At 61.7% G+C, this 21031-nt stretch overlaps 1 protein-coding gene across 1 annotated transcript in view; it reads right to left on the bottom strand.

Annotated features, from left to right (window-relative positions):
* The window catches only part of LPCAT1 (lysophosphatidylcholine acyltransferase 1), a 43688-nt gene extending 30575 nt beyond the window's left edge, over nucleotides 1-13113 (bottom strand). Inside the window, exon 1 of the mRNA XM_047094294.1 lies at nucleotides 12964-13113. Within this exon, the coding sequence (XP_046950250.1) occupies nucleotides 12964-13098 (135 nt within the window). The 5' untranslated portion in view covers nucleotides 13099-13113. The remainder of the gene's footprint in view (nucleotides 1-12963) is intronic.
* Between the last annotated feature and the right edge of the window lie 7918 nt (nucleotides 13114-21031).

The raw sequence follows: 21031 nt of genomic DNA, 5'->3' as shown, positions 1-21031 counted from the left end.
CACTATTTCCTGCCAGAGGGAACCAGGGCTCCTGGGCAAAGGCACTCCCAGCGGGGGCAGAAAACGTGGATGGGGTACCTGGAACCCAGCAGCACAGCGGAGATGGGGAAGGCAGGCAGAGGTCCCCGGGCCCGGGAGCCCCCGCGGCAGACATGCCACTGTGACCACGGTAAGAGCCATCGATGAGGTAACGGAACTTCACACGTGCTCACGAGTCCATCAACCAGGCGCACACGCCCCACCTCACTGGGGGCCTCCGCGGACCCCAGGAGACCGGCTTCGAGTGGCACCCGGGCCAACAAGGACGAAGAATCAGGCATCGCGCTGTCCATCCCGAGACTGTCCCTTGGGGCAGCCACGGGGAGAACCCGGGAGTGTCCCCACGGGCTTCCGGAACCCACCACTCGCATACACCCATGTGAAGGGGCCTGTGTGGACGGAGACAGACATGTGAGCCGGGCGCCGTGTGGATGAGCCACGTGACAAGCCAACAGAAACAGAGCCTCCTGATTCTGGATCAGAAGACACGGGAGACACGGGGAGGCGATCGGTAAAACGCAGAGCAAGACACTCAGGGACAAAAGCCCCAAACACACCGTAAGAAAATAAAAGCAAGGAGCTGGAAGGAGGCTCCAGGGGAGTACGTGTGTGAGGCTCCGGGGTTGATGCCCGCGGCCCTGCTCGAGACACATGCGCACCCGGGAGCATCTACAGGTCAAGTCTGGGCTTTGCCTGCAGATCAGTGAGACCAGGGAGAGAGCGGGCGTCGGCGAGACCAGAGTGGCCGAAGTTGGCGACTGCTGAGGTGGGCGAGGGTGGGCACGGGGCTCACTACGTTTTCTCTGCTTCAGTGTTAGGGGCTAAACCGTGGGCCCCCCTTCAGTACTGATGCCACAACCCCCAGCCCGCCTCCCGACGTGCCCGTACTGAAGACAGGGCCTTGGAAAGGGTATTAAGGTACAGTCAGGTCACCAGAGCAGACCCTAATTCCATAGGACAGGTGTCCTTATACGAAAAGGAGACTAGGTTACAGACATGCACAGAGGGACGGCCGGTGAGGACTCACGGAAGTCACGGCACCTCCACGCCAAGGAGAGAGGCCTCAGGAGGAACCCACTCTGCCCACGCCCGGGTCTCGGGCTCCCAGCTCCCAGGACCGGGACAGATAAACACCTGCTCTTAAAGCTGCAGGTCTGTGGGGTCAGCACCCGAGCACACTCACTGGCGTCCGTCTCAAACCTCCCGTAGGAAGACGGTTCTAACGTAAAACGTTCCCCGATTCTCAGTGAGCTCACCGGATCCGTGGTCTGGAGCTGTGGTCACAACACCCCCGCTCAGGCTCACCTGGCAGCCACTCCCTCCTCTCTGCCAAGGCCATGAAGGCCACCAGGACCGCCGACATCATCGTCACGCAAGCTGGTCCAAGCGCCTTGTGTTTCACAATCAACACAGAGCCGCCGACAGGGTGCACAAGAGACAAAGACCTCGGGTGCACACGAGGAAGGGTCCCCGGTGTCTCCACCTGTGCCGCCCTGTGGCAGGCCAGGTCACTGCAGTGACACGTGTCCTCGCAGGGCGTGCACAGGCTGGCCAGGCACCGAGATACCGTGCGCCCCCAGCGCACACCGAGGGACCCCAGCCTGCGGTGCAAGGTGCTATCGGGGGGAGGGCAGGTTGCAGGGAGAGCGGGTTCCAGGGCCAGCGTGCTTCAGCTGCAGAAAGGATAATCACCACCATCCAAAGGACACGAGAACGTGTTCCCAAATGCACTAGAGAAAGATGCACCCTCCGTGTGATTTGAGAAAACAGGAGACACACGCAGAGGCGCCTGCCGGCCACACACAGTGACACACGGTCCTACCCTGCACTAGTTCCACCCAGCGGCTTAGAAAGTCTCGGGGAATGGCGCTCACACACGGCGAGCACCCCATCAGCCCGCAGGCCACACACGCCCCTCCTGGAGGCTGCTGGACACACAGACGAACGAGAAAGCGAACGTGGGAGACCACAGCTCGGCACCGTGGCCATGAGGCTGAACACAGGGCCCCGGGGCCCACCGGCTGTGGTGGAGGCCAGGTGCACCTGGGGCTCTGCGAACAACCGTCCTCTCCCACGAAGCTGCGCGACAAGGCGCTACGGGTGACAGCTCAGGGAGCCTGTGTGTGCAGCTGGCAGGCCCAGCTCCCCAGGAGCCGCTCGCGCAGGTGTTGCTGCTGACAGCACAGCCGGATGGTGCCACCAGGGGACACTGAGGCGATGGTCACTGTGTGACAGGTGCTGGTGGCCAGCCAGAGGGAGGAGCTTCGAGGATGGACCAGAAGAGACCGGCTCCTGGGGGAGGAGCTTCGGGGATGGACCAGAAGGGACCGGCTCCCGGGGGAGGAGCTTCGGGGATGGACCAGAAGAGACTGGCTCCTGGGGGAGGAGCTTCAGGGACAGACCCAAGGGGACCGGCTCCCGGGGGAGGAGACAGGGCTGCCACCTTCACATCAGTTAGACCCCAGTGTTCGGACGGCACATTCTTCCAGAGCAACAGAGCCCAGTGAGCGCAGGGAAGGGAGACGATCACGAAGGAGCGAGGCCCGGGGGGATGGTGGAGCCTGGATTAATGGGGGTGCTACAAATACAGTGAACACGGGAGAGGGTCCAGGGGGGACCACGGGCACCCTGAGCTGGCAGTGAGGTGCCATCTGAGCGGTGGCCTGCCCACACCCAGCAGGACGGGCTCCCAGGGCCAAGCAGGGAAGTCCCAGACTTGTGGACACTGGGGGGCTCCCAGCCCAGAGACCCAGCTCACTGGCTGAAGGGACGCCTCAGGACCAAGTCCCCGAAGGGCTGCAGTTCCGGGAGCCACACTGAGAGGGAACCAGCTAGCCCCATCAGGTAGGCCCGGTGGCTCAGGGGTTAGCGCGGGCTCATCTTCTGAAAAGAGCCTGCACAGGGCTCAGGGGCTGAGGGCACCCCGGCGTCTGGGGTGGGTCTTGTAGTTTCCTCACACAGCACCCTGGGGGGCTGGCCTGGGTCGCTCCAGGCTCTTCCCACGAGGAGAGGAGAGATGAGACACACGGAGTCTGCAGAAAGATCGCCAGGGCAACGTGGGATAAACAGAGGAGAACCCTACCTGGGGAATCGCTCTCTTCTCTTTGCTGTCACTTACTTAAAAATTCGAAAGCAAGTTGTTTTTGAAAATCCTGATTTAGAACAGACAGAATATTCCGAAACTGGGAAGCCAATGCCCAATGTCCCCCCGCCCCCCGAGCCTGGTCCAGGAGGGAAGCGGTCCGCAGAGCCACGTCCCCTGGGGCCACTGTCCCCCGACGCAGCAACAAAACACATACATCTACCTTTCCTTCTAAAGAACTTAGAAAACGTACAGCAACTGTCACAGGAGAGCCATCAGCTGGCAGTCCAGTGCTTCCCTGCACAAACCCCCGGCCTCGGAGCCTCGGAAGGAGAGTGGCCATGCGGACCCAGCGCCCTACAGATGCCTGCCCAGCAAGCCAACCTCAGAAAGCACATCCCCTCTGTGTCCCCACAGGGGGACGGAGCAGGGGACGGGGAGCACGCTGTGCCCCAAACGCACGCGGCAGGGGTGGGGATAACCACCTCCTTCCAGTAGCTTCCTTACTGGAAAGCAGACAGAGGGAGCCGCGCCCTGAACTGTGCTGCGATGCTCCCACGTCCTCACGCGCGGCTGCTCTCACGCAAAGACTCCCCTCCACGAAAAGACAAAACACGGAGCGAGGCTAGAAATCCGGGCGGGGGCAGCGCAGGGACGTGGGGGTCACGTCGGAGGCACAGCTCTGTCTTCACTGGGCCTCCTGCGTGACTGTCATTGTTTACTCTGGTGTCAAAGCCCCATCGGACTGACCGTCCTTTCCTGGCTGATGTGTGCAGGTGACAGTGTTCTCGCCCCTGGGCTCCCACGGTCCCTCACTCTGAAGCCGTTTGTCCGGCCGTGTGACTGTCGGGCCATGCTCACCGCTACACAGAAGCTATTTTTTCTCAGCTCTCCCACTCAAACCTAAAATTAAATATAGTGTTCCTAAAACCTGCTTTTTCCCTCAACCCACAGGCAGCCCCGGTCCTGTCTGTCCAGGAGCTTTCAAACCTCATCTCGAGCACAGTCACCCAACCTGGAGTTTCTGCAAAAGGACAGTCTTTCGGTAATTCACTCTGAGTTTGCAACCTGCAACGCAGTCCAACGGCAGAGCCGTTTTCCCAGACACACACACACACACACACACACACACACACACACACACACACCGTGCCTGACACGCTGGACGGCCTGGCTCGTCGGGCAGCAGCAAACAACTGTGCGGTTCCCTGTGGGATCAGAGTTGCTCTGTCCACGGCACCCCGGGGCACGCACCCCGTAACCAAGGGAATCTGCACTACTCGGTCCTCCTCACCTGCCCTCTGGCGAGCGTCTGAGGGCCCGGGGGCAGAGGTCAGAGCCTTGCGGGGGCTCAGGCCCGTGTCTGGTCTGTCACCAGGCACCAGGCACTTCATGGGGCCCCGTGTGCAGGCCCCCGGCACCAGGGCCCACACACAGTCCAGCTGGCGAGAGAGGCGTGAAGCCAAGTGCGTGGTCAGCGGGCAGCCGGGAGGGCAGTTCAGGGCCCCCGGTGAATGTAGCAGACGGAGGCACGGGGGGCCCCGAGGGGGCGGGCAGGGCACGCGGGGACATCAGGAGATGCCTGCCACACAGACTCCAGGTCCCCAGGAAAAACCGCCAGGGGCTGGGCCCCCAGGCAGGGGAGGGACGCAGCGGCCGGTGGAGAAAGGCCTGGGAAAGCAGGGACCTCGGTGTCCCTGCTGCACAGACAAGAGAGTGAAGGACCGGACGGGCCTGGGGGCAGAGAGGAAGACCCCCGGAACCCTGCCGCACTGCCACTGTCACGGCCGCCACCTCAGCTGCCCAGGGTCCCCCGCTGGCGCTCAGCCCCGAGAGCACGCTGCTGGGCAGCGGCACGATGCCCCCTCCACTGAAGACCCGCTCCTGCCTGAGCACCTCTGAGCTCCCAGGGCCCCTCGTGTGCCCCCGTCTGCCCCCCAGTCTGGGCTTCCCTGAGCTCTCCTCCGGGCCACATCAGGGTTTCAGCCCGAGTGCACCCGCAGAGAGCCCTGGGGGCGGGGGGGGGGGCAGCGGCTCGGGCTGGGAGTAGGCAGAACGCATGTGCTGGAGAACAAGTTCACCGGGCCAGCGCACGCACGCCAAGTGTCTATCGCGAGCCAGAGCCAGCGCGCTCCCGCCGCCCACACGGAATGCACACCAGTGGGGACAGCCCTGGCTGGCTCACAGCCCCGAGGGCAGCAGCAGGCGGGGGAGAGGGCTTGCCTGCGGGCAGGGGTGGGGAGGGGAGGGAGCACCTATCCTCCAGGGGAGGGGACAGGAGAGCTCCCCGCTACCTGGTGGGGTTTAAGGAAAGACAAGAAGTGCAGGGCCCTGCGTGGGGGGAGGGGGCGGTTGTGGGTGTTCACGGCCGGCCCCTCCCGGCTCGGATGGCCAGCAAACGCCCTCGGCCCCGCCTCTCCTCGCCCCTCCCACCCACGGAGTTTCACGCCAAATCTCATTTCCTCAGGGTCTTCAGGACCCCTGAGCTAGAGCCAGAGCTCTGTCCCCCGGTCCCTGTGACTCCACGCTGCCAATCCTGTGCCCCCCCAGACGTGAAGTTCCAGGCAGGCCAGAGGCCCTTCGCGGGTCCCGGGTCACCCTGAGAACTTAGGGCCCCGGCCTGGCTCTCTTGGCAGGTGCTCAGGAACAGACCAGCGGGACAGAAGCAGAAACACCATAAAGAGTAAGATTTCTGGGCTGGACGGTCCACTCTGGGGACGAGGCTCACATCCAGAGCAGGAATTGGCCCCAGATCCCTCTTTAAAGACTGTAGGAACTCAGCGACAACTGACCCGTTTCCACAGGCGTCTCACCTGTGGGGCCAGGACACCCTGTAATTACATGTCCTCAGAAAGGGAGCTTTCCAGGCACAGAGCTCTCACCTACAGGGTGGCGGGAGCCTTCTCCCCCACAGATGGGTACAAGCCCAGGCTGGGAGCACAGCTGGAGGGGGACACGTCCTGGTGAGGCGCTGGGGGGGGGGGGGGAGGGGGCGGCACATCCTGGTGAGGGAGGGACTGGGAGGGGAGGGCCGCCCCGCCCCCAGAGGCACAGTGCCTCTCCCAACCTAAGGGGGCTAAGGGGAGGGACCAGGACCCGACCAACCAACCAGGGAGTAGGCGGGAGCAGGGAGGGAGCACGGAGAAGGCCCCCTGTCCCTGTCCGCTGAGCAAAGGAGGCTCAGAAGCAAAGCACAGGGTCAGAATGCAGCGGGAGCCTTTGGGGATGAGCACCTGAGTCCCTGTGCTCCAGCCGCACCAGGAGCTGTGAGCTAACCTGCCCGCGAAGCGTCTGCTCCTCCCACAGCTGCTGCCCCGGGACACAGCAGGGCCCGGCCCTGAAGCTCAGTCCTGACAAAGTGACGCTCAGGTCAGGTCCATCCATCCGAGGACACAGCCCGCAGCTCCTAACAGCAGGGTCTCAGGTCGGGGCGTGTCCTGGCACGGAAGGGGGAGCAAGGGTCCTGGGGAGCAGCTTACCGTCGCTCGCCTCACGGTCAGGACTGCTTCAGCCACGAGCAGAGCAGAGCAGAGCGCAGTCCGAGGGGCAGGGAACGTGCGAGGGGCACCAACCTGCCCTGGCCGGTGGGGGCCTCAGGGCTGGCATGAGGCAGGGAGGAAGAAGACTGAGAAAAATAAGTAACTGTCAATCCCCCCTCCTGCCCCCCCGCCAGACGCACCTGAGAGGCACAGACCCGGTCCCCCCAGCTGCTCACCCCCACAGACACACCTGGCCTTGCGCCCCAGGAAATCCCTTATCTCTAGGGCCCTCGGCAGGATCTGAATAGAAGAATCTTGAAATTCAAGAGCTGAAGCATTTCCAGAGGCTTCCAATCATTCGGCAAATATCCACAGAGAGCCTGTGGGGCCCAGGGTCATAGCACATCCTCAGTCCCTCGCAAGGGGCCCCTCCTGGAGCCCTACGATGCCCTGCCTCCAGCTGCAGACACCCCCGTCCAGGCACCTCCTACCCCACTCCCCTCACAGACCGAGCGCCCCCAGGACATCTCCGCTCAACCTCACCGCCAACAGCTGGCTTCCCCAAAATTATGGCTCCAGGGCACCATCTGCGGGAAGCTCCTGGGGAACCTCCAGGCCCTGTCCCCCAACTGCAGGGAGCCCCTTAACCACATGCCGCCTCCAGCCCCCAGCTGTGTGAGTCCCTCTCCAGCTGCAAGGAGACTCGAGGGTACAATCTGTCCCCCCCCAGCTGTAGGGAGCTCCCAAAGCATCCTGGCTGTCAGCCCCCCCAGATGTAGGGAGGATCCTGGCTCTGACTCCCCAGAGGTAGGGAGGAGTGTAGGGACGATCCTGGCTCTGTTCCCCCAGGTGTAGGGAGCTCCCAGAGCATCCTGGCTGTTCCCCCCCACCACCCAGATGTAGGGAGGATCCTGCCTCTGTCCCCCCAGATGCAGGGAGGATCCTGGCTCTGACCCCCCCAGCTGCAGGGAAGATCCTGGCTCTGACCCCCCAGCTGCAGGGAGGATCCTGGCTCTGTCCCCCCAGGTGTAGGGAGCTCCCAGAACATCCTGGCTGTGTCCTCCCTCAGATGTAGGGAGGATCCTGCCTCTGACCCGCCAGCTGCAGGGAGCTCCCGGCCCACCGTAACACTTTCAGGGTGAGGGTGGGTCTCACACCAAGCCTGGCAGGGGTGGAGAGGGGCCTGGGAGCTCGCTACCCCAACTACCCTGGGGAAGGGGAAGTGTGGAGTGGGCTGGTCCAAGCGCTCCTGGGCACAGCACACAAAAGCCGCCGGGACAGGATGGGAGGGCGTGGGGTGGGGGCCGGAGGCAACAGTGGCCGTGGCTGCTCTGGGGGGCAGGGGAGGGGGACTCTGAGCTTGGGAGCTGCTGAGCTCCGTGGGCCCACGAGGACATAGAGCTCGTGAGTCACGTGGCACAGAAGTGACTAAGGACTCAACTCCTTCCTGCTGGTGAGAGACTTAGCGCCACAGGGACGGGGTTCCGCTGTGGGCCCTACGCTGGGAACATTCAGGGCCTGATCCCAACCAGGCCCTCAGCCCTGGGATTCCCGGCTGTCTTGGAGCAGGGTCACTTCTGGGCATGCTCTGTATGGAGCAGACCTGCCCTCCAGGCCTCAGGGACTCTGTCTGAGCCCGGCTCTGTGCCCCCGTCCTACGGGTTTCGAATATTAACACTGCTAAAGATGCTCTTCAGACTTTATGTGGGAAAAGAAATCACCACACTGGCTCTAACACGGAAGTAAGACTCGTGGGAGTAAAAAGGCCACGGTGTCCAGGCACCTGGAACACGTCCCACGCGTGAGCACTGACGGAGCCAGTGGCTCTGCCCAGGCCGGTCCCTGGCAGCTTCGTGGGGCATCAGCAGGTGTGAGAGAACCGAGGGGACCCTGTGCTAGAAGAGGCAGGTGCCACTGTTGCGTCTGCGTTTAAGGGCAGCATTTAGCAGAGGTGCACTCACTGAAGTGTGCCAGGCTACCACACGGGGAAAACACAAAACACCAGGAACGTGCAACTCAGTCACGCTGCTGCCCGTCGCGAAAGAGAGGGCTGCAGGATGACTGACCGGGCCTGAGAAGCACACTTCAGACACACCCTTCGCTCTGGCCTCATTTGCAAAATAATCTGCGGACTTACTAAAGGCGTGCGGAACACCAGAAATGTGGGAAACACTCCTCGTCCAGACCCACTGCAGCAAACTGTGAGGGGCGGGCTCTGGGGACGGGACGTTCGGTCCAGGACGCGAAGGTCAGAGAGGCGGAAGGCCCCGGGGGCAGGAAGGTGAAGGAGCAAAGTGCCAGCAAGGCCCCAGGTCTCTGGCAGGGTAGGGGTGAAGCTCTGTGAAACACGATTTGTGGGAGTCCTGCTCAGACTCGCAGGAACAGAGCGCTCAGGACACGTCCTCGGACTTTCTCCACCATCTGGGGCGAGGCCTCTGGTGGGCGGATGCCTGCGGGGGCAGAGGGTGGGCAAGCACCGGCTTCTGCAACAGGGCGCTTGACTGGCCAGTTTCAGGGACAAAACCTTCGTTTTCTAAAACGAGACGTAAAACTGACAGTACTTCGTTCAGTCCTCTGAAATTAAGAAGAACGCAAAACACGACTGCGTGCGCGCGTCCATACTTGCGTGTGTGTGCATACACACACATTAAGACTCTGTTTCAGGACCAGAGAGCAGGCAGGATGGAAAGTCAAGTCTCTCCAATCCCGGACCCCCTTCCCCACTCCTCGACACTAGCCCCAGTTAAGTGCAACGCGCTCGCCCTTCCGGAAAATGAGAACCGGATCACAGGCGGCTCTTGGTGCATTCGAAGAGACAGCCAGTCCCCGAGGGCAGGGCTCATGGGCACTGAGCCTGCCTGGGCGTCCGGGGACCTCGGAGTCTACTCACCTGGGACACCAGGACGGGCGTGGGGCCTCCACCCCCTGCCTCGGGGGCTGTGCTGCCCGGCCAGCGGCAAGGACGCTGCACCTTACTGGGCTACACGTGCACCAACGGAGGCCGTGCTCTCAGGCTCCCAGGCATCTGGGGGGGCCCCGGGCCCCGCTGCAGCCGGCCCTCTGTGTCTTCCCACGCGACGCCTGCTGTCCTGGAAATCCTCATTCCCACGCTACGTTCCTCCCGGAATTCCATTGCCACCCGCGGCTCACGAACACCAGAGTCAAGCTGCCCTCCCCTTTACGCACCCCTTCACGCTCTTCAGCAGAGCAGTCTCGTGCGTGGAGTACCCAGACAGAGGGGCAGCGGGAGCATTGGGGTGGGTGCCCGGAAGCCTGGCAGGTCAGAGAAGCAGCTGGAAGCCACCAGGCCTGGAAGTGTGCGGGGTGTGGGACCCCCGGCCCCAGGAGGGCCACACCTGACTCGGGATGCAGGCTGAAACCAGGGGCACCTGCTGCTTGCCTGCCTCCCTCCCTCTTCTTTCCTTCCTTCCTTCTTTTCTTTCTTTTTCTTTTCTTTTTCTTTTCTTTCTTTCTCCTTCCTTCCTTCCTCCCTCCCTCCCTCCCTCCCTCCCTCCCTCCCTTCCTTCATCAAAACTCATGTATTTGGACAGAACTTGGAGACAAAGATCACCTGCCTCTGGGAAATTAAAACTGCACACAGGCCTCCCTGCAAATGTGCTGGGTCGGAGCCTGTCCCTGCGTTCAGCCTTGGCAATGCTCTCTGTGGATTTAACTGGGAGAAGGTGAACCCCGCAGTGTCCTCACGTAAAGGACTCCGTTCCAAGATGTACAGGAAGCCAGACTGCTTTCTGGGAAGTACATTCTAACCCTAACCCTGGCCCAGGTCACAGGAGTTCAGAAATGAGGAAACATCAGAGCTGGAAGTGGGGTGCACTCACACCTGGGGGTTCCAACAGGAAGTAACCCCCAACACCCAGGTGACAGACACCGCTTTGGGACTCCCAAAACAGCAAATCACCACGAGGCTAACCAATTCCGTACTATTCAGTTTTCATGTCTTAACGAGTTATTTTCTGCCCAAAGAGATACTTAAGCTCCTTGCTAAATCTGCTACTAAATGACAGATGGCCTGGTCATTAGCCTGCAGGTGACTAACAGCCCCTCCCCAGCGGCACAGGTGAGGGCAGGCGCCCTCACCGCCTTCCCTTCGCTCGGAATCTAGGTGAGTCTCTGAGCAGCCCTTGGCTGTCTCAGTCACTGCTGGATTGGTTTATTTACTGATTCGGGAGGCAGGCTCTGTATGCTTGCACAGGCTAGTTTCCTCTGTGGAAACCTTTGCATAATACGGTGCAGAGAAGTAAAAAGCTTCGCAAAGCACTGCTTTGTGAAAAGCAAAATGTCTCTGCAAAGCGAAACTCGGAAGTTAGCATTTACAAGTTACATACTCCAGACCACACTGGGGACAGCTGAACAGTAACCACAGCTTTGCCACCAACGTATAAATACACCACGATGATTCTGGCGAATATTCTGACACGGCCTCTGAAAGAGCGCAACCAGGTGTATACAAAGCAACCTTCCCTTTCTGAGGGGCTGAAACAGTCCACTCACCTGTTCTTTCTTGAGTGTCTTCCAGAAGCTGTGAGCCAACATCTAAAACCAGAATCTCTGCCTGGCGCTAAAGAACAGCTCCTAGAGCTGCTCCAAAGCCCGGCGGCTCCACGACCCTGCGACCGGGGCCTGAGGGGTGTGGGGGATTTCTGGCTCGGCTCTTACATCCGGCCCCCTTCGCTCGTTCACTCACTCTACAGCTAGCTGAGTGTCCACAGTGCACCTCGCCTGGGCAGTAAGCACACAGCTTGGGACAGGACAGACCTGGCCCCTGTCCGTCCACAGTAATGGGGGCGAGCCTGCAAAAGCGACACGGATGCAGAGGTAGGAGGCACAGGCAGAAGATGCCCAGGGGTCAGGCTGCAGGTGGGGCAGGGCCTTGGAAGCCACCCGGAAGAAGAGTCAGGGCTCAGTCCCAGGGCAGCCCTCAGAGGGTTCAGAGCCATGGATCACAGGCGCGAAGGGGGTCGGCCGGTGGGGGGGCCATTCAGGAGCCCAGAGGAAGCTGCTGCGCTCCTAACCCCCTCACAGCTGGGTAGGGCACCGCAGGCGAGGAGTTCGAGTCCGCGAGCCAAGGAACGCAGCAGAGGGGGACCAAAGACCACACAGGCAGGCAGCGACTGGCGTCTGGCTCCAGACGGACACAGGGACAAGGCCCAGGAGCCGACTGGGATGGCCCTGCTTTCTCCCGGCACCAGAAGGGATGCCACCCGACCTTCTCTCCTCTGTCCTCAATCTTGTGCCCACCCTTCCCTCTCCCACCACAATAACCAAGTCCACCTAGAGGATGCTTCGAGAAAAAGCAGGCAGCCCACGACAACTCCAGACTGGGTTCAAGAACTTTTCGCTTTGATACTGTTCCAAGTGAATAACTTTTTGCATTAAAGAAATCTAAGTGTCACCCGAAAAAGTTCTGTCACAGCGGAAAATATACTCTCCGTCAACTGGACAACAGCTAAAATCCTAAATCTGTACCTGTTTCTATTACGGTTTTGGAGCTAAAGGAAAGGCTGTACTGAGAGCAGTCTTACAGAAACGCGAACACAACGAACAACCAGAGGCCCAACACTGCCAGGAAGTGCACCCCACAGGGTCAGGGTGCCAGCCCCCACAGGGTCAGGGTGCCAGCCCCCACCGGGTCAGGGGGAGGCGCACCCCCACCGGATCAAGGTGGGCGCACCCCACCGGGGGGCGCACCCCACCGGGTCAGGGAATGGAGCCCACCTTGGAAACCCTGGATCGGTGTGAAGGAAAAGGACCAGTGTGGGGCCCCATTGCCTCCTGCAGGCCCCATCCTCAGCCAGGACCAGAGGGCGCCACGAACAGAACTGCACACTGTTCCCTCCCGTCACGGAACCGAGAGTACATAAAGCCGATTCCGTTACAGACGAACCCGGAGGGACCCCCCTGCACGCTCCGCAGAACACAACTTGCAAACGCAGAGGCGGACGTCCTGCCGCTCCCTTCAAGGCACCTCGCGCGGACTCGAACGAGCCACGAGGTCCCCACACAAGAAGCGCATCAAGCGACAAAGTCCCATCCCGGGGGCGGGGGGGGGCCGCGCCTGTCCCTCGTGGGGCCTGCGAGCGGCGGGAAGGGACGCGGGACCGGGGGACCGCGCGGCGCAGAGCGACGGGGATGCAGGGATGGCGGGAAGGGGGCGTGGGGAGAAGGGATGTGGGGCCCGGCCCGGGGGGAGGGGGGGGCGAGCCAGAAGGGACGGGGACGGGGTGAGCGCGGCCAGCGGCAGGGCCGCGTGGGGGTCGCGGGCCGCGGGGGGCGGCGGGGTGGCCGCGGGGCCAGGCCGGCGAGACCCCCTCCCCGGCCGCAGGGGCTCGGGAGCGCACCCACCTGGGCCTTCCGCAGGGCGCCGAGGCGCAGCTCGTGCACGAAGGGGTTCCGCCCCGGGGGCGCCAGCCGCCGCGCGTCGCCGGCCCCCGCGCCGGAGGCGGGGGCGACCCGGGGACCGCGTGCCCGCAGCCTCATGACCGCCGCCCGCCGCAGGGAGCCGGGCGCCGGGCGCAGAGCGGGCGCGGAGCGGGACGCAGAGCGGGCGCGGGGCGCGGGGCGCGGGCCGAGGATGCGCGGCGGCCGGGGCGGGCGGACGCGCAGGCGCAGGCCGGCGGCGGCGTGACGCGGGGGGCGGGGCGGGCGGGCGGGGGGCGCCGGCGGGGCGAGGCCTGGGCGGACGGGGGCGGGGCGTCCCGAGAGCCCCGCCCCCGAGGGCCCGGAGGGCGGCCCCGCCCGCGCCCTGCGCCTGACCTCGGCTCCCGCCCTCCCCCCCCCCCCCGCCCCCACCCGCGGGGGATGGCGGGGTGTCCCGGACCGTCGGTCCTGAAGGGCGCCCAGGCTCCGGCGGCGCCCCTCCCGCAGTGGCCAGACGGCGGGGACCCTCAGGCCGGGCCTGGCCCCCCGCGCAGCGAGGCCCGCCACGTCGCCCCGTCCTGCGGCAGCCCCCAACCCCCAGCCCCAGCCCCAGCCCAAATCCCGAGGGACACGACGAGCCGGGCCGCACGTGCGGAGGCCCGCGCCGACTCTGTCGAAGCTCCACAGGGACGGGCCCAGACCCAGCTCCTGCCGCTTTTCCTGCTTGCCTGCCCTCGCTGGGACCTGACCTCCGTGGGCGGCGGCGGGAGGGAAAGGAGGTTTCCGGGCGCTGCTGCTGGGTCCGTCTGTGCCCGTCCTGGTCGCGAGCTGCACCCCGAGAGCGGGCCTGCCCCGAGACGCACCGTCTCCCACCCGGGCAGTGCGATCCGCTGGAGGGGTGCACAGAGGCATTTGCTGATGGGACCCAGTGGTTCAACAGGGTCGTGAATCAAAGGATTCTTTCTTGTTGGCTCATTACTCCAGTTCATGGAATTACTCCCTTGCACGAAGGGGAGGCATTTGGGGATCCCTCATTTGTGGCACAGTATTAACTGGGCAAAAGGTATCAAAATTTATAAATTTCTAAAATTTACCGCAAACTCTACGTGGTGAGCAGGGCTAAGTTTCTGTGCGTGACTGTCCTTGTGACCCTGACGGGCAGGAGGTGACCCCTGAAGCAGGCAGCGGGCATGGGTGAGGGAGGGCAACTTGGACACAGTCCAGCAGCCCCCCGGTTCACATGATGCCTGAAATCATGAGCAAGTAGTCTAAATGCTTCCTGCATTGCTCTGGGACTAGGGGAAGGCCAGGCCCTACCGTAGGACTGCCTGGCCATGGGGTCCTGGGTGTGTCCATGCCCTGTGAGGCTCCCCAGCCCTGTCCCTGCTTGGGCAGCAGGTCAGGAAGCGATCAACCCTCTGATAATCTAGCTGATACCCCGGCCAGCTGATACGGTGAAGTGTGACCTTGCTGGGGGCCCTCCTGTGTTTACATGGAGAGAGGAACACAGGACAAAAGAGAGGCCAGTGACTCTGCGGTGGTCCGTGACACCCTCCACAGCCTCACCTATACAGAGGCAAAAGAGTGGGGCGAGGTCCCCAAACCCTTTCGAAGCCTCACGCTGGACTGGGGCAGGTGACCTCTCCTCCAAACCTCGCTTGTCAAATCTGGAGAAGGAAACTGGTGCAGCGCCCACATTTCCGCTGTGCGTGACGGCAGTGTAGCCCTTGCGGGCTGCGGTGGGCGCTGTTTCCATTGCCTGCATGGCCGTGGGCACACTGCTGACCTCTGAGCATTCAATTGCCAACTGCCCTGATCACAGACACAAGAGCCCAGCTGGGAGGTGGTGGGACAGTGTGAGAAGCTATCCAGGGACAGGCAACAAGGAGAGGGCTTTTCCACTCCTTCCCAACAAGCAGATCCATGGAGAAACCCCAAAGGCCAACAAGGGGAGAAAACAGCCAGGAGAGCAGGGGTAAGGAGTGGAGGGCCCAGATGGGTGGGTCCGTGGACAGGAAAGGTGAGGAGTCCAGGGCCCAGAAGAGTGAGTCTGTGGAGAGCAGAGGTGAGGAGTGGAGGGCCAAGAAGTGTGAGTCTATGGAGAGCAGGGGTGAGGAGTGGAGGGCCCAGGAGGTGGGTCCATGGAGAGCAAGGGCAAAAGTGAGGAGTGGAGGGCCCTGAAGGGTGGGTCTATGGAGAGCAAGGGTGAGGAGTGGAGGGCCCAGAAGGGTGGGTCCATGAACAAGAAGGGTGAGGAGTGGAGGTCCCAGAAAGGTGGGTCTATGGAGAGCAGAGGTGAGGAGTGGAGAGCCAAGAAAGGTGAGTCTATGGAGAGCAAGGGTGAGGAGTGGAGGGCCCAGAAGGGTGGGTCTATGGAGAGCAGGGGTGAGGAGTGGAGGGCCCAGGAGGGTGGGTCCATGAACAGAAAGGGTGAGGAGTGGAGGGCCCAAGGGGATGAGTCCAGGGAAGTTCATTGTCTTGCACTGCTTCATACTTTCTTTGCTTCAGTTTTAATCCTGTGATGGAATATTCTAGAAGTCCCAGAGTGTTCTGGAGGCTTGACTAGGAGAAGTTGGGCTTGGGCAAGGGGTTATACGCAGTTTTCTTTCAGTGAAAGGAAAAAGACATTCATCTCTGGGACTTAGTTTCTTAGTTTGGAGAAACTGCCAGCTGGGCCCTCGGACCCGGACTCGGAAGGCAAATCCCGCGGCGTTCTCCAGGAACCTTCTGGAACACACCCTGGCACACAGAACAGCGGGCCAGGCTCTGGGAAGCGCTAGCAGTGTCCCTGTGGCTCCTTGTTCTTACTCCGCTTCTGTCTGAGGAAGGCAGGTTCAGAGAGAAATGTTTCCACAGATGGACCGAGAGCACAGGACACGCTCGCGGGCGTGGGGCTGGGTGTTCTGGGTCTGTTTGCGGAGTTTTAGAGTTATTTACAGATTTCAGAGATGTTCTCCTCCGTTTCCTTCTGATACTTCTTTTCAGCTCTGCCTTTCGTGTTGTTTCCAACCCATCCGCACGTTTTCTCCTCTACACCGAGACCCCGTAGTCGACACCATCATCCGCTCGCCTCCCCGGTCCGTGGCTCCTTTGGGCACGGACACAAGTGCTTGCGAAGCCATTTCCGGATGCTCCGTTTCACGGTTTGTTAGTTCCTGGTGGCACCACACTCTTCTAACCGCTGCGCCTCTGGAATCGTGTGCGCTGGTGACCGGTAGGGTGAGTTCCTGTTGCCGCCTCTTCTTAAGTCTGTCCTGTTTCGCTAAAAAGTCCACTGGAAGCCTTGTTCTGGAATGCGCTAAGTGCACACTTCACGAGAATGTGTTGTAAGGGTACCTGGAGTCTGTTTCAGCTTGGTGCTCTAAGACACACAGACGTGGACGTGGGACAGAGGATGAAGTTTTCCTCGTGCTTCCCTAGGCATGGGGACGGGGTGCTCCCCGGGAAGCACCAGGGGCCGTCGGGAGGCAGCGGGGCGAGGGGGCAACGCCCTTCACGGCGGCTTCCCCGGGGGATGCAGAGGAGGCCGGGTGAGCAGGGCGGGGGGCGGGTAGAGAGCCCACAGAGAGGAGGGGTGAGTTGGTTTGCACGTGAGAGGCCAGTTACTAGCTCCGGGAAGGGCCACCCTCCAGGGTCAGCAGGCCCGCTGTCAAAACGCAGAAACGGAAAGGCCTGTGTAAGGCAGACCTTTGGGGCCTGCGTCCAGAGGCGTCCTTCCACAGGCCGGCAGGACGGACCAACTCCTTGTTCACTGGCAATGCCTCCCCCATCACGGGAAGGCGGGAGCCCCTCCACCCGGCCCCTCGGGCGTGGCCCCTCCCGGAGCGGCCTCCCAGCCCTGCGGGCAGGTGGCCTCAGGTCTCTCCCCTCTGCTGTCCCCTGTGCCTGGACACCTTCGTTCAAAGCTCCGCACTTCCTTCAGGTCTGGCTGGTAAGACCTGGGGGTCCTGTTAGCCCCGGCCCCTCGTGTGCGCATGGCTCTCAGTACACCCGTGCAGCCCACGTGCATTTTACGTGAAGTTCATTTGTTTGGAACAGGATAGTTTCCAAGACACCTTCCGTGAGTGAAATGGGGCCATTTTATAGGTAGTCAAACTGAGGCGTAACAGACTGAGGGACCAAGATCCCAGCCAGGGCCACAGAAGGCTCTGGCCTCATTTCCAGGGGGGTTTCTTTCTGCCCACGTGTCAGGACTCCCCGGTGGGCACTGTCCCGTGGTCATCCATTTCCGCAGGCAGCTTTCCACAGAGCGGTCCTATTGTTACAACACTTGGATTCCAGATAGAACCACTTCCCTCAAACATGCAGACATCTGACATCAAATAGGGACGTAAATGCTTGATGTTATATTTTATGTGTAGGTTTTGACCATCGTGGAGGTGCAGTTTTAAAGGGCCCCGGAGATTAAAGAACTCATCCACACGGCACCCTTCTTAGCCACATCGTCTGCTTTATTTTCCTTGACGTTAAAAAAACCGATCCTCGTGTAAAACGTGATCTGAAGTGATGATCTGTTCCATGGGTCTTTATCAAAATTTAAGAGGGTTTTGAAACTCAGAGGCATGGAAGCATTTTTTTTTTTTGGTGCTTGAGCACATCTTTCTTCACACTTTGGGCTTGCAGAACAAATGTTTACGTGTAATTCCGCTTCCCCAAATGTCAAAAACCCCACAAATATGAAAACAGTTATCCTCAAAGGAGCCATCCCGCATGAAAAACAATCGCTTACAGTAATTCCTTCTAGTTGGCTTTGAAAAATGCTGTGTCGAATTATTTCTGCCAATTTGCAGAGACAGCGATCTTGTTTAGTTGGGGGGAGGGCGAGTTTCCAAGGGGGGAGATTCGCCGTGAGGCGGGGGCAGTGGTCCGGGCCCCGGGGAACCCGCTGGCTCTCCTCCCTGCGATGCCTCCTTATCGATAGAGAAGCACATGGCCCCCCAGGGTGAAGCCAGCCTGCCCGGCCTGCCTGGCACCTAGCCGGGGGCCTGGCACCAAGTCCTGGCGCTTTGCAGAGAGGAACAGCTCCTGCTGGTGGGACCAGAGGGGTCCTGGGCAGGAGGACCCGAGACCCGGAACGAGGCCGGGAGATAGCGATGCACGAGGAGGTGGGAACGTCCGCCACCCCAGGGCAGGCAAGGCTCCTACAACCCAGACCCCGGGCCGGTTGGGCGGGTGGCGCCTCCCGTGGAGCGGGACCGGCTCCCTGCCCCCTCCCATCCAGCCGCTCCCTCCCCTCCTCCCTCCTCCCCTCCCTATCTTGCCGGCTGCAGGCTCCTGGACAGAGCCTGTCACACAGCTGGGTGGTATCGTGTGCCTCGGTCGCCCTCAGAGGTGAGTGGGCACAGCAGGTGGGGGTGGGCCGGGCAGGGGAGCCACGGGTGTCCAGCCGTCACGTGCGTGGGCACTGGCACGTGAATGCAAAGCTGCACCTGCGTGCACACCTGCCCTCTTCCCATCACCTCACGTGCACCGTCGCCCAAGCCGCGGTGACCCAGGCCCCAAGGAGGTGTGCTTTTCACAAGTGGCTCGTGCTTTAGCAAACAGGGAAACCATCCCGAGCGAGAGCATTTGGTCTCTCATCACAGAGGCTGGAAATCACCTGATCTGACTTCTTCACGTCAGGATATTGGCCGTAAGAGGATCCTTGTACGTATTTTCAACATTTGTTGAGGCCAAGAACTCTCTTATTGGATCGGAGGCCTTTGATAAGCCACTCAACTTTGAAGCCTTGCGGGAGAGAGCGTATCTTAAAACAAGGAAGCCGGTGTTTGTGCTTGAGGGAGGACATGGGGCGGGGGGGGGGGGGTGCATCCTTGAGCCCTGGGCTGTTTGCTCAGTCAAAACGGACACGGGATGTGTTTTGTTCATCATGTGGTTTTGGGGAACGATCCCCAGTTAGAACATGTGTTGATAACTCGAGGCGACCCTGGTACTTGTTCCCAGCTGGAGAGGAATATTCGATGGGGGTCCACAGAGCGTGGGCCCCGCCACGGAGGGTGGGTCCTACCAACACGGCAAACACGTCTAACCTCAGTCTGGCTCAGTTGTCCTTTTGGACAAAACTCCACATAGGTAATGATTTCTGACAGTGTTTTCGGCGATCTTCCTTCCCTCTGTGCTCAGAATTTATAGGAATTTATAGGACTGCCCCAGAAAGCTTCTCGTAACCAGCACCGTGCTTGTGACCAGGGTTTCGCACAGGCCACAGTCTTTCTTCCCTACACGGGTTCCATCCTGTGACCTGAGAAGGTGGGGTGGCCTGGGGCCGTGGGCACGGGTTCTGCTGCAGCCCTGGGGGGTGGGGGGGAGGCGGTGGTCCGCCTCCTGTGCCCTCCTTGGCTGGAAGGTGGGGTCGGGTTGAACCGGTCTGGAGGGTTTTCGAAGGGCTGGGAGGGTGAGTGCAGCCGCGGTGCCCAGGATGGGGTCTGACGCATGGCACACAGGCTGAACGTGAGCCACCGTAGCAAGTACGTGGCACTCACTTCCCGCCATCGGGGGGCTTGGGGGGTGGCCAGGGCACGTGCCCACATCCTCAGTGCTCTGAGTTTGACGCGGCTCGTCAGTGCGGGTGTCGATTCTTTTCTGAAAGGGAGGGACTTGGTCACACGGCTTCGAGAATTAGATCCGGGTTGCAAATGGGGTTCTTCACTTCGACTCTGGAGTCTGTTGCTACTTAACAAAGGCTCTACGTCCCACTATGCGTAAATAGGCACACCGACGAGGGGCCCTCCCGGGGGGCGGCGGCCTGCGTGCAGGTGGGGGTCCGGCGCCATCATTTACCAGGATGGGAACTTTGGCCAGGTCGTGTCCCCTTCCCGCCTGGGTCTGTCAGGTATGAACAGGTGGCCGGGCCCATGTCTGCAAAGGCAAAGCCTGCCCTCATCAGAAAAGGCTACCTCCCACCTCACTGCCGTGGGGTGCTGGGCTTCCGTGGAGCCCGCCAACCGGGCCGGAAGGTCGTCGGTTCTGAGTTCAAGTTCCGTCCCGGTGTCTGTGGGAGTGGCCGCCTCCAGACCTGGCTTGTTCCGTCACCATCAGAGAGATTTAGGAAGAGGACAACTACCTGCGTGGTCCCGGGCCTGGGTCCCGAGGAGGCGGGCTGGGCGCGTGGGGGTGGGAGTCAGGGCCCCGGGTCCTCCCGCGTGCACCTGCAGACATTGAATTACACTGCGGAAGGCGGTAAGGACTAAGGGAGCTCTGACTTCACACCTTTAAAACAGAAGCCCGGGGGAGGTGCTGCACAGAGCAGAGCAGCATGACCGAGGGGAGCCGGTCTCGTGTGTGATCGCAGCTGCCTCTGTGCGCAGTGCCCGGGGAGAGGCCGCGGGGGGCGACCGCGGAGTGCGCCCCGGGGCCCTTCCAGACCCACCTCCCACCGGGATAAGTGCTCACGAAAAATTCGTGCCTGGTTCCCAACAGGTGCGCCGTGACAAGGGGTCCCGAGTCCCCCATGCACGAGCGGCTGCACACGCGGACATCTATGTGGCCCCTGCTGTTTGCAGCCACTCCGTACCTCACAGGGCGCGGGGTGGGGGTCGGGTCCTGGGAGAAGCCGACGCGGGGCAGGGGGCACATCAGGGAGGCAGCAGGTATCTGCTCGTCCTGCCGCGGATGCCGTTTCCAGGGTTGGGGCTGAGAGCGAGGGGCACTGGGGGGTGCGGGAGGACTCTCTCCACTTGGCCGGGCCCAGAGGGGAGCCTCCCGTCTTGGGGGTTCTGAGGAGCACAGTGAGCTGAACCAAGTGTGGTCCCCTTTGTCCAAAGTCACAGTAGGGGCGCCCGGTGGCTTCGTTGGGGAAGCGTCAGACTCTCGATCTCGGCCCAGGTCGTGACCTCACAGCAGGGGCTTGGAGCGTGGCCCAGATCAGCCTGTCCGTCCAGCGTGCGATCTGAGCGAGGGTCCCCCGTCGGCCGCAGGGGTCCAGGCTGCACTTGGTCGCACCCGCAAAGAGGCTTCCGGGGCCTGCCCACTGGCCCCCAATGGGCCAAGCCCAAGTTCCGTCCTCAGAGCTGCCCTCTGGCCGCCAGACCCCAGGGCCGGGGTGCACTGCCCA

This window comes from Lynx rufus, unplaced genomic scaffold (assembly GCF_022079265.1).
Source record: "Lynx rufus isolate CCGP_SWC_20201006 ecotype Redwood Valley unplaced genomic scaffold, mLynRuf1.p SCAF_1, whole genome shotgun sequence".
NCBI classification, from domain to species: Eukaryota; Metazoa; Chordata; class Mammalia; order Carnivora; family Felidae; genus Lynx; species Lynx rufus.
Note: the sequence above shows the minus strand (reverse complement) of the source record. Positions and strands in the feature narration are given on the sequence as shown.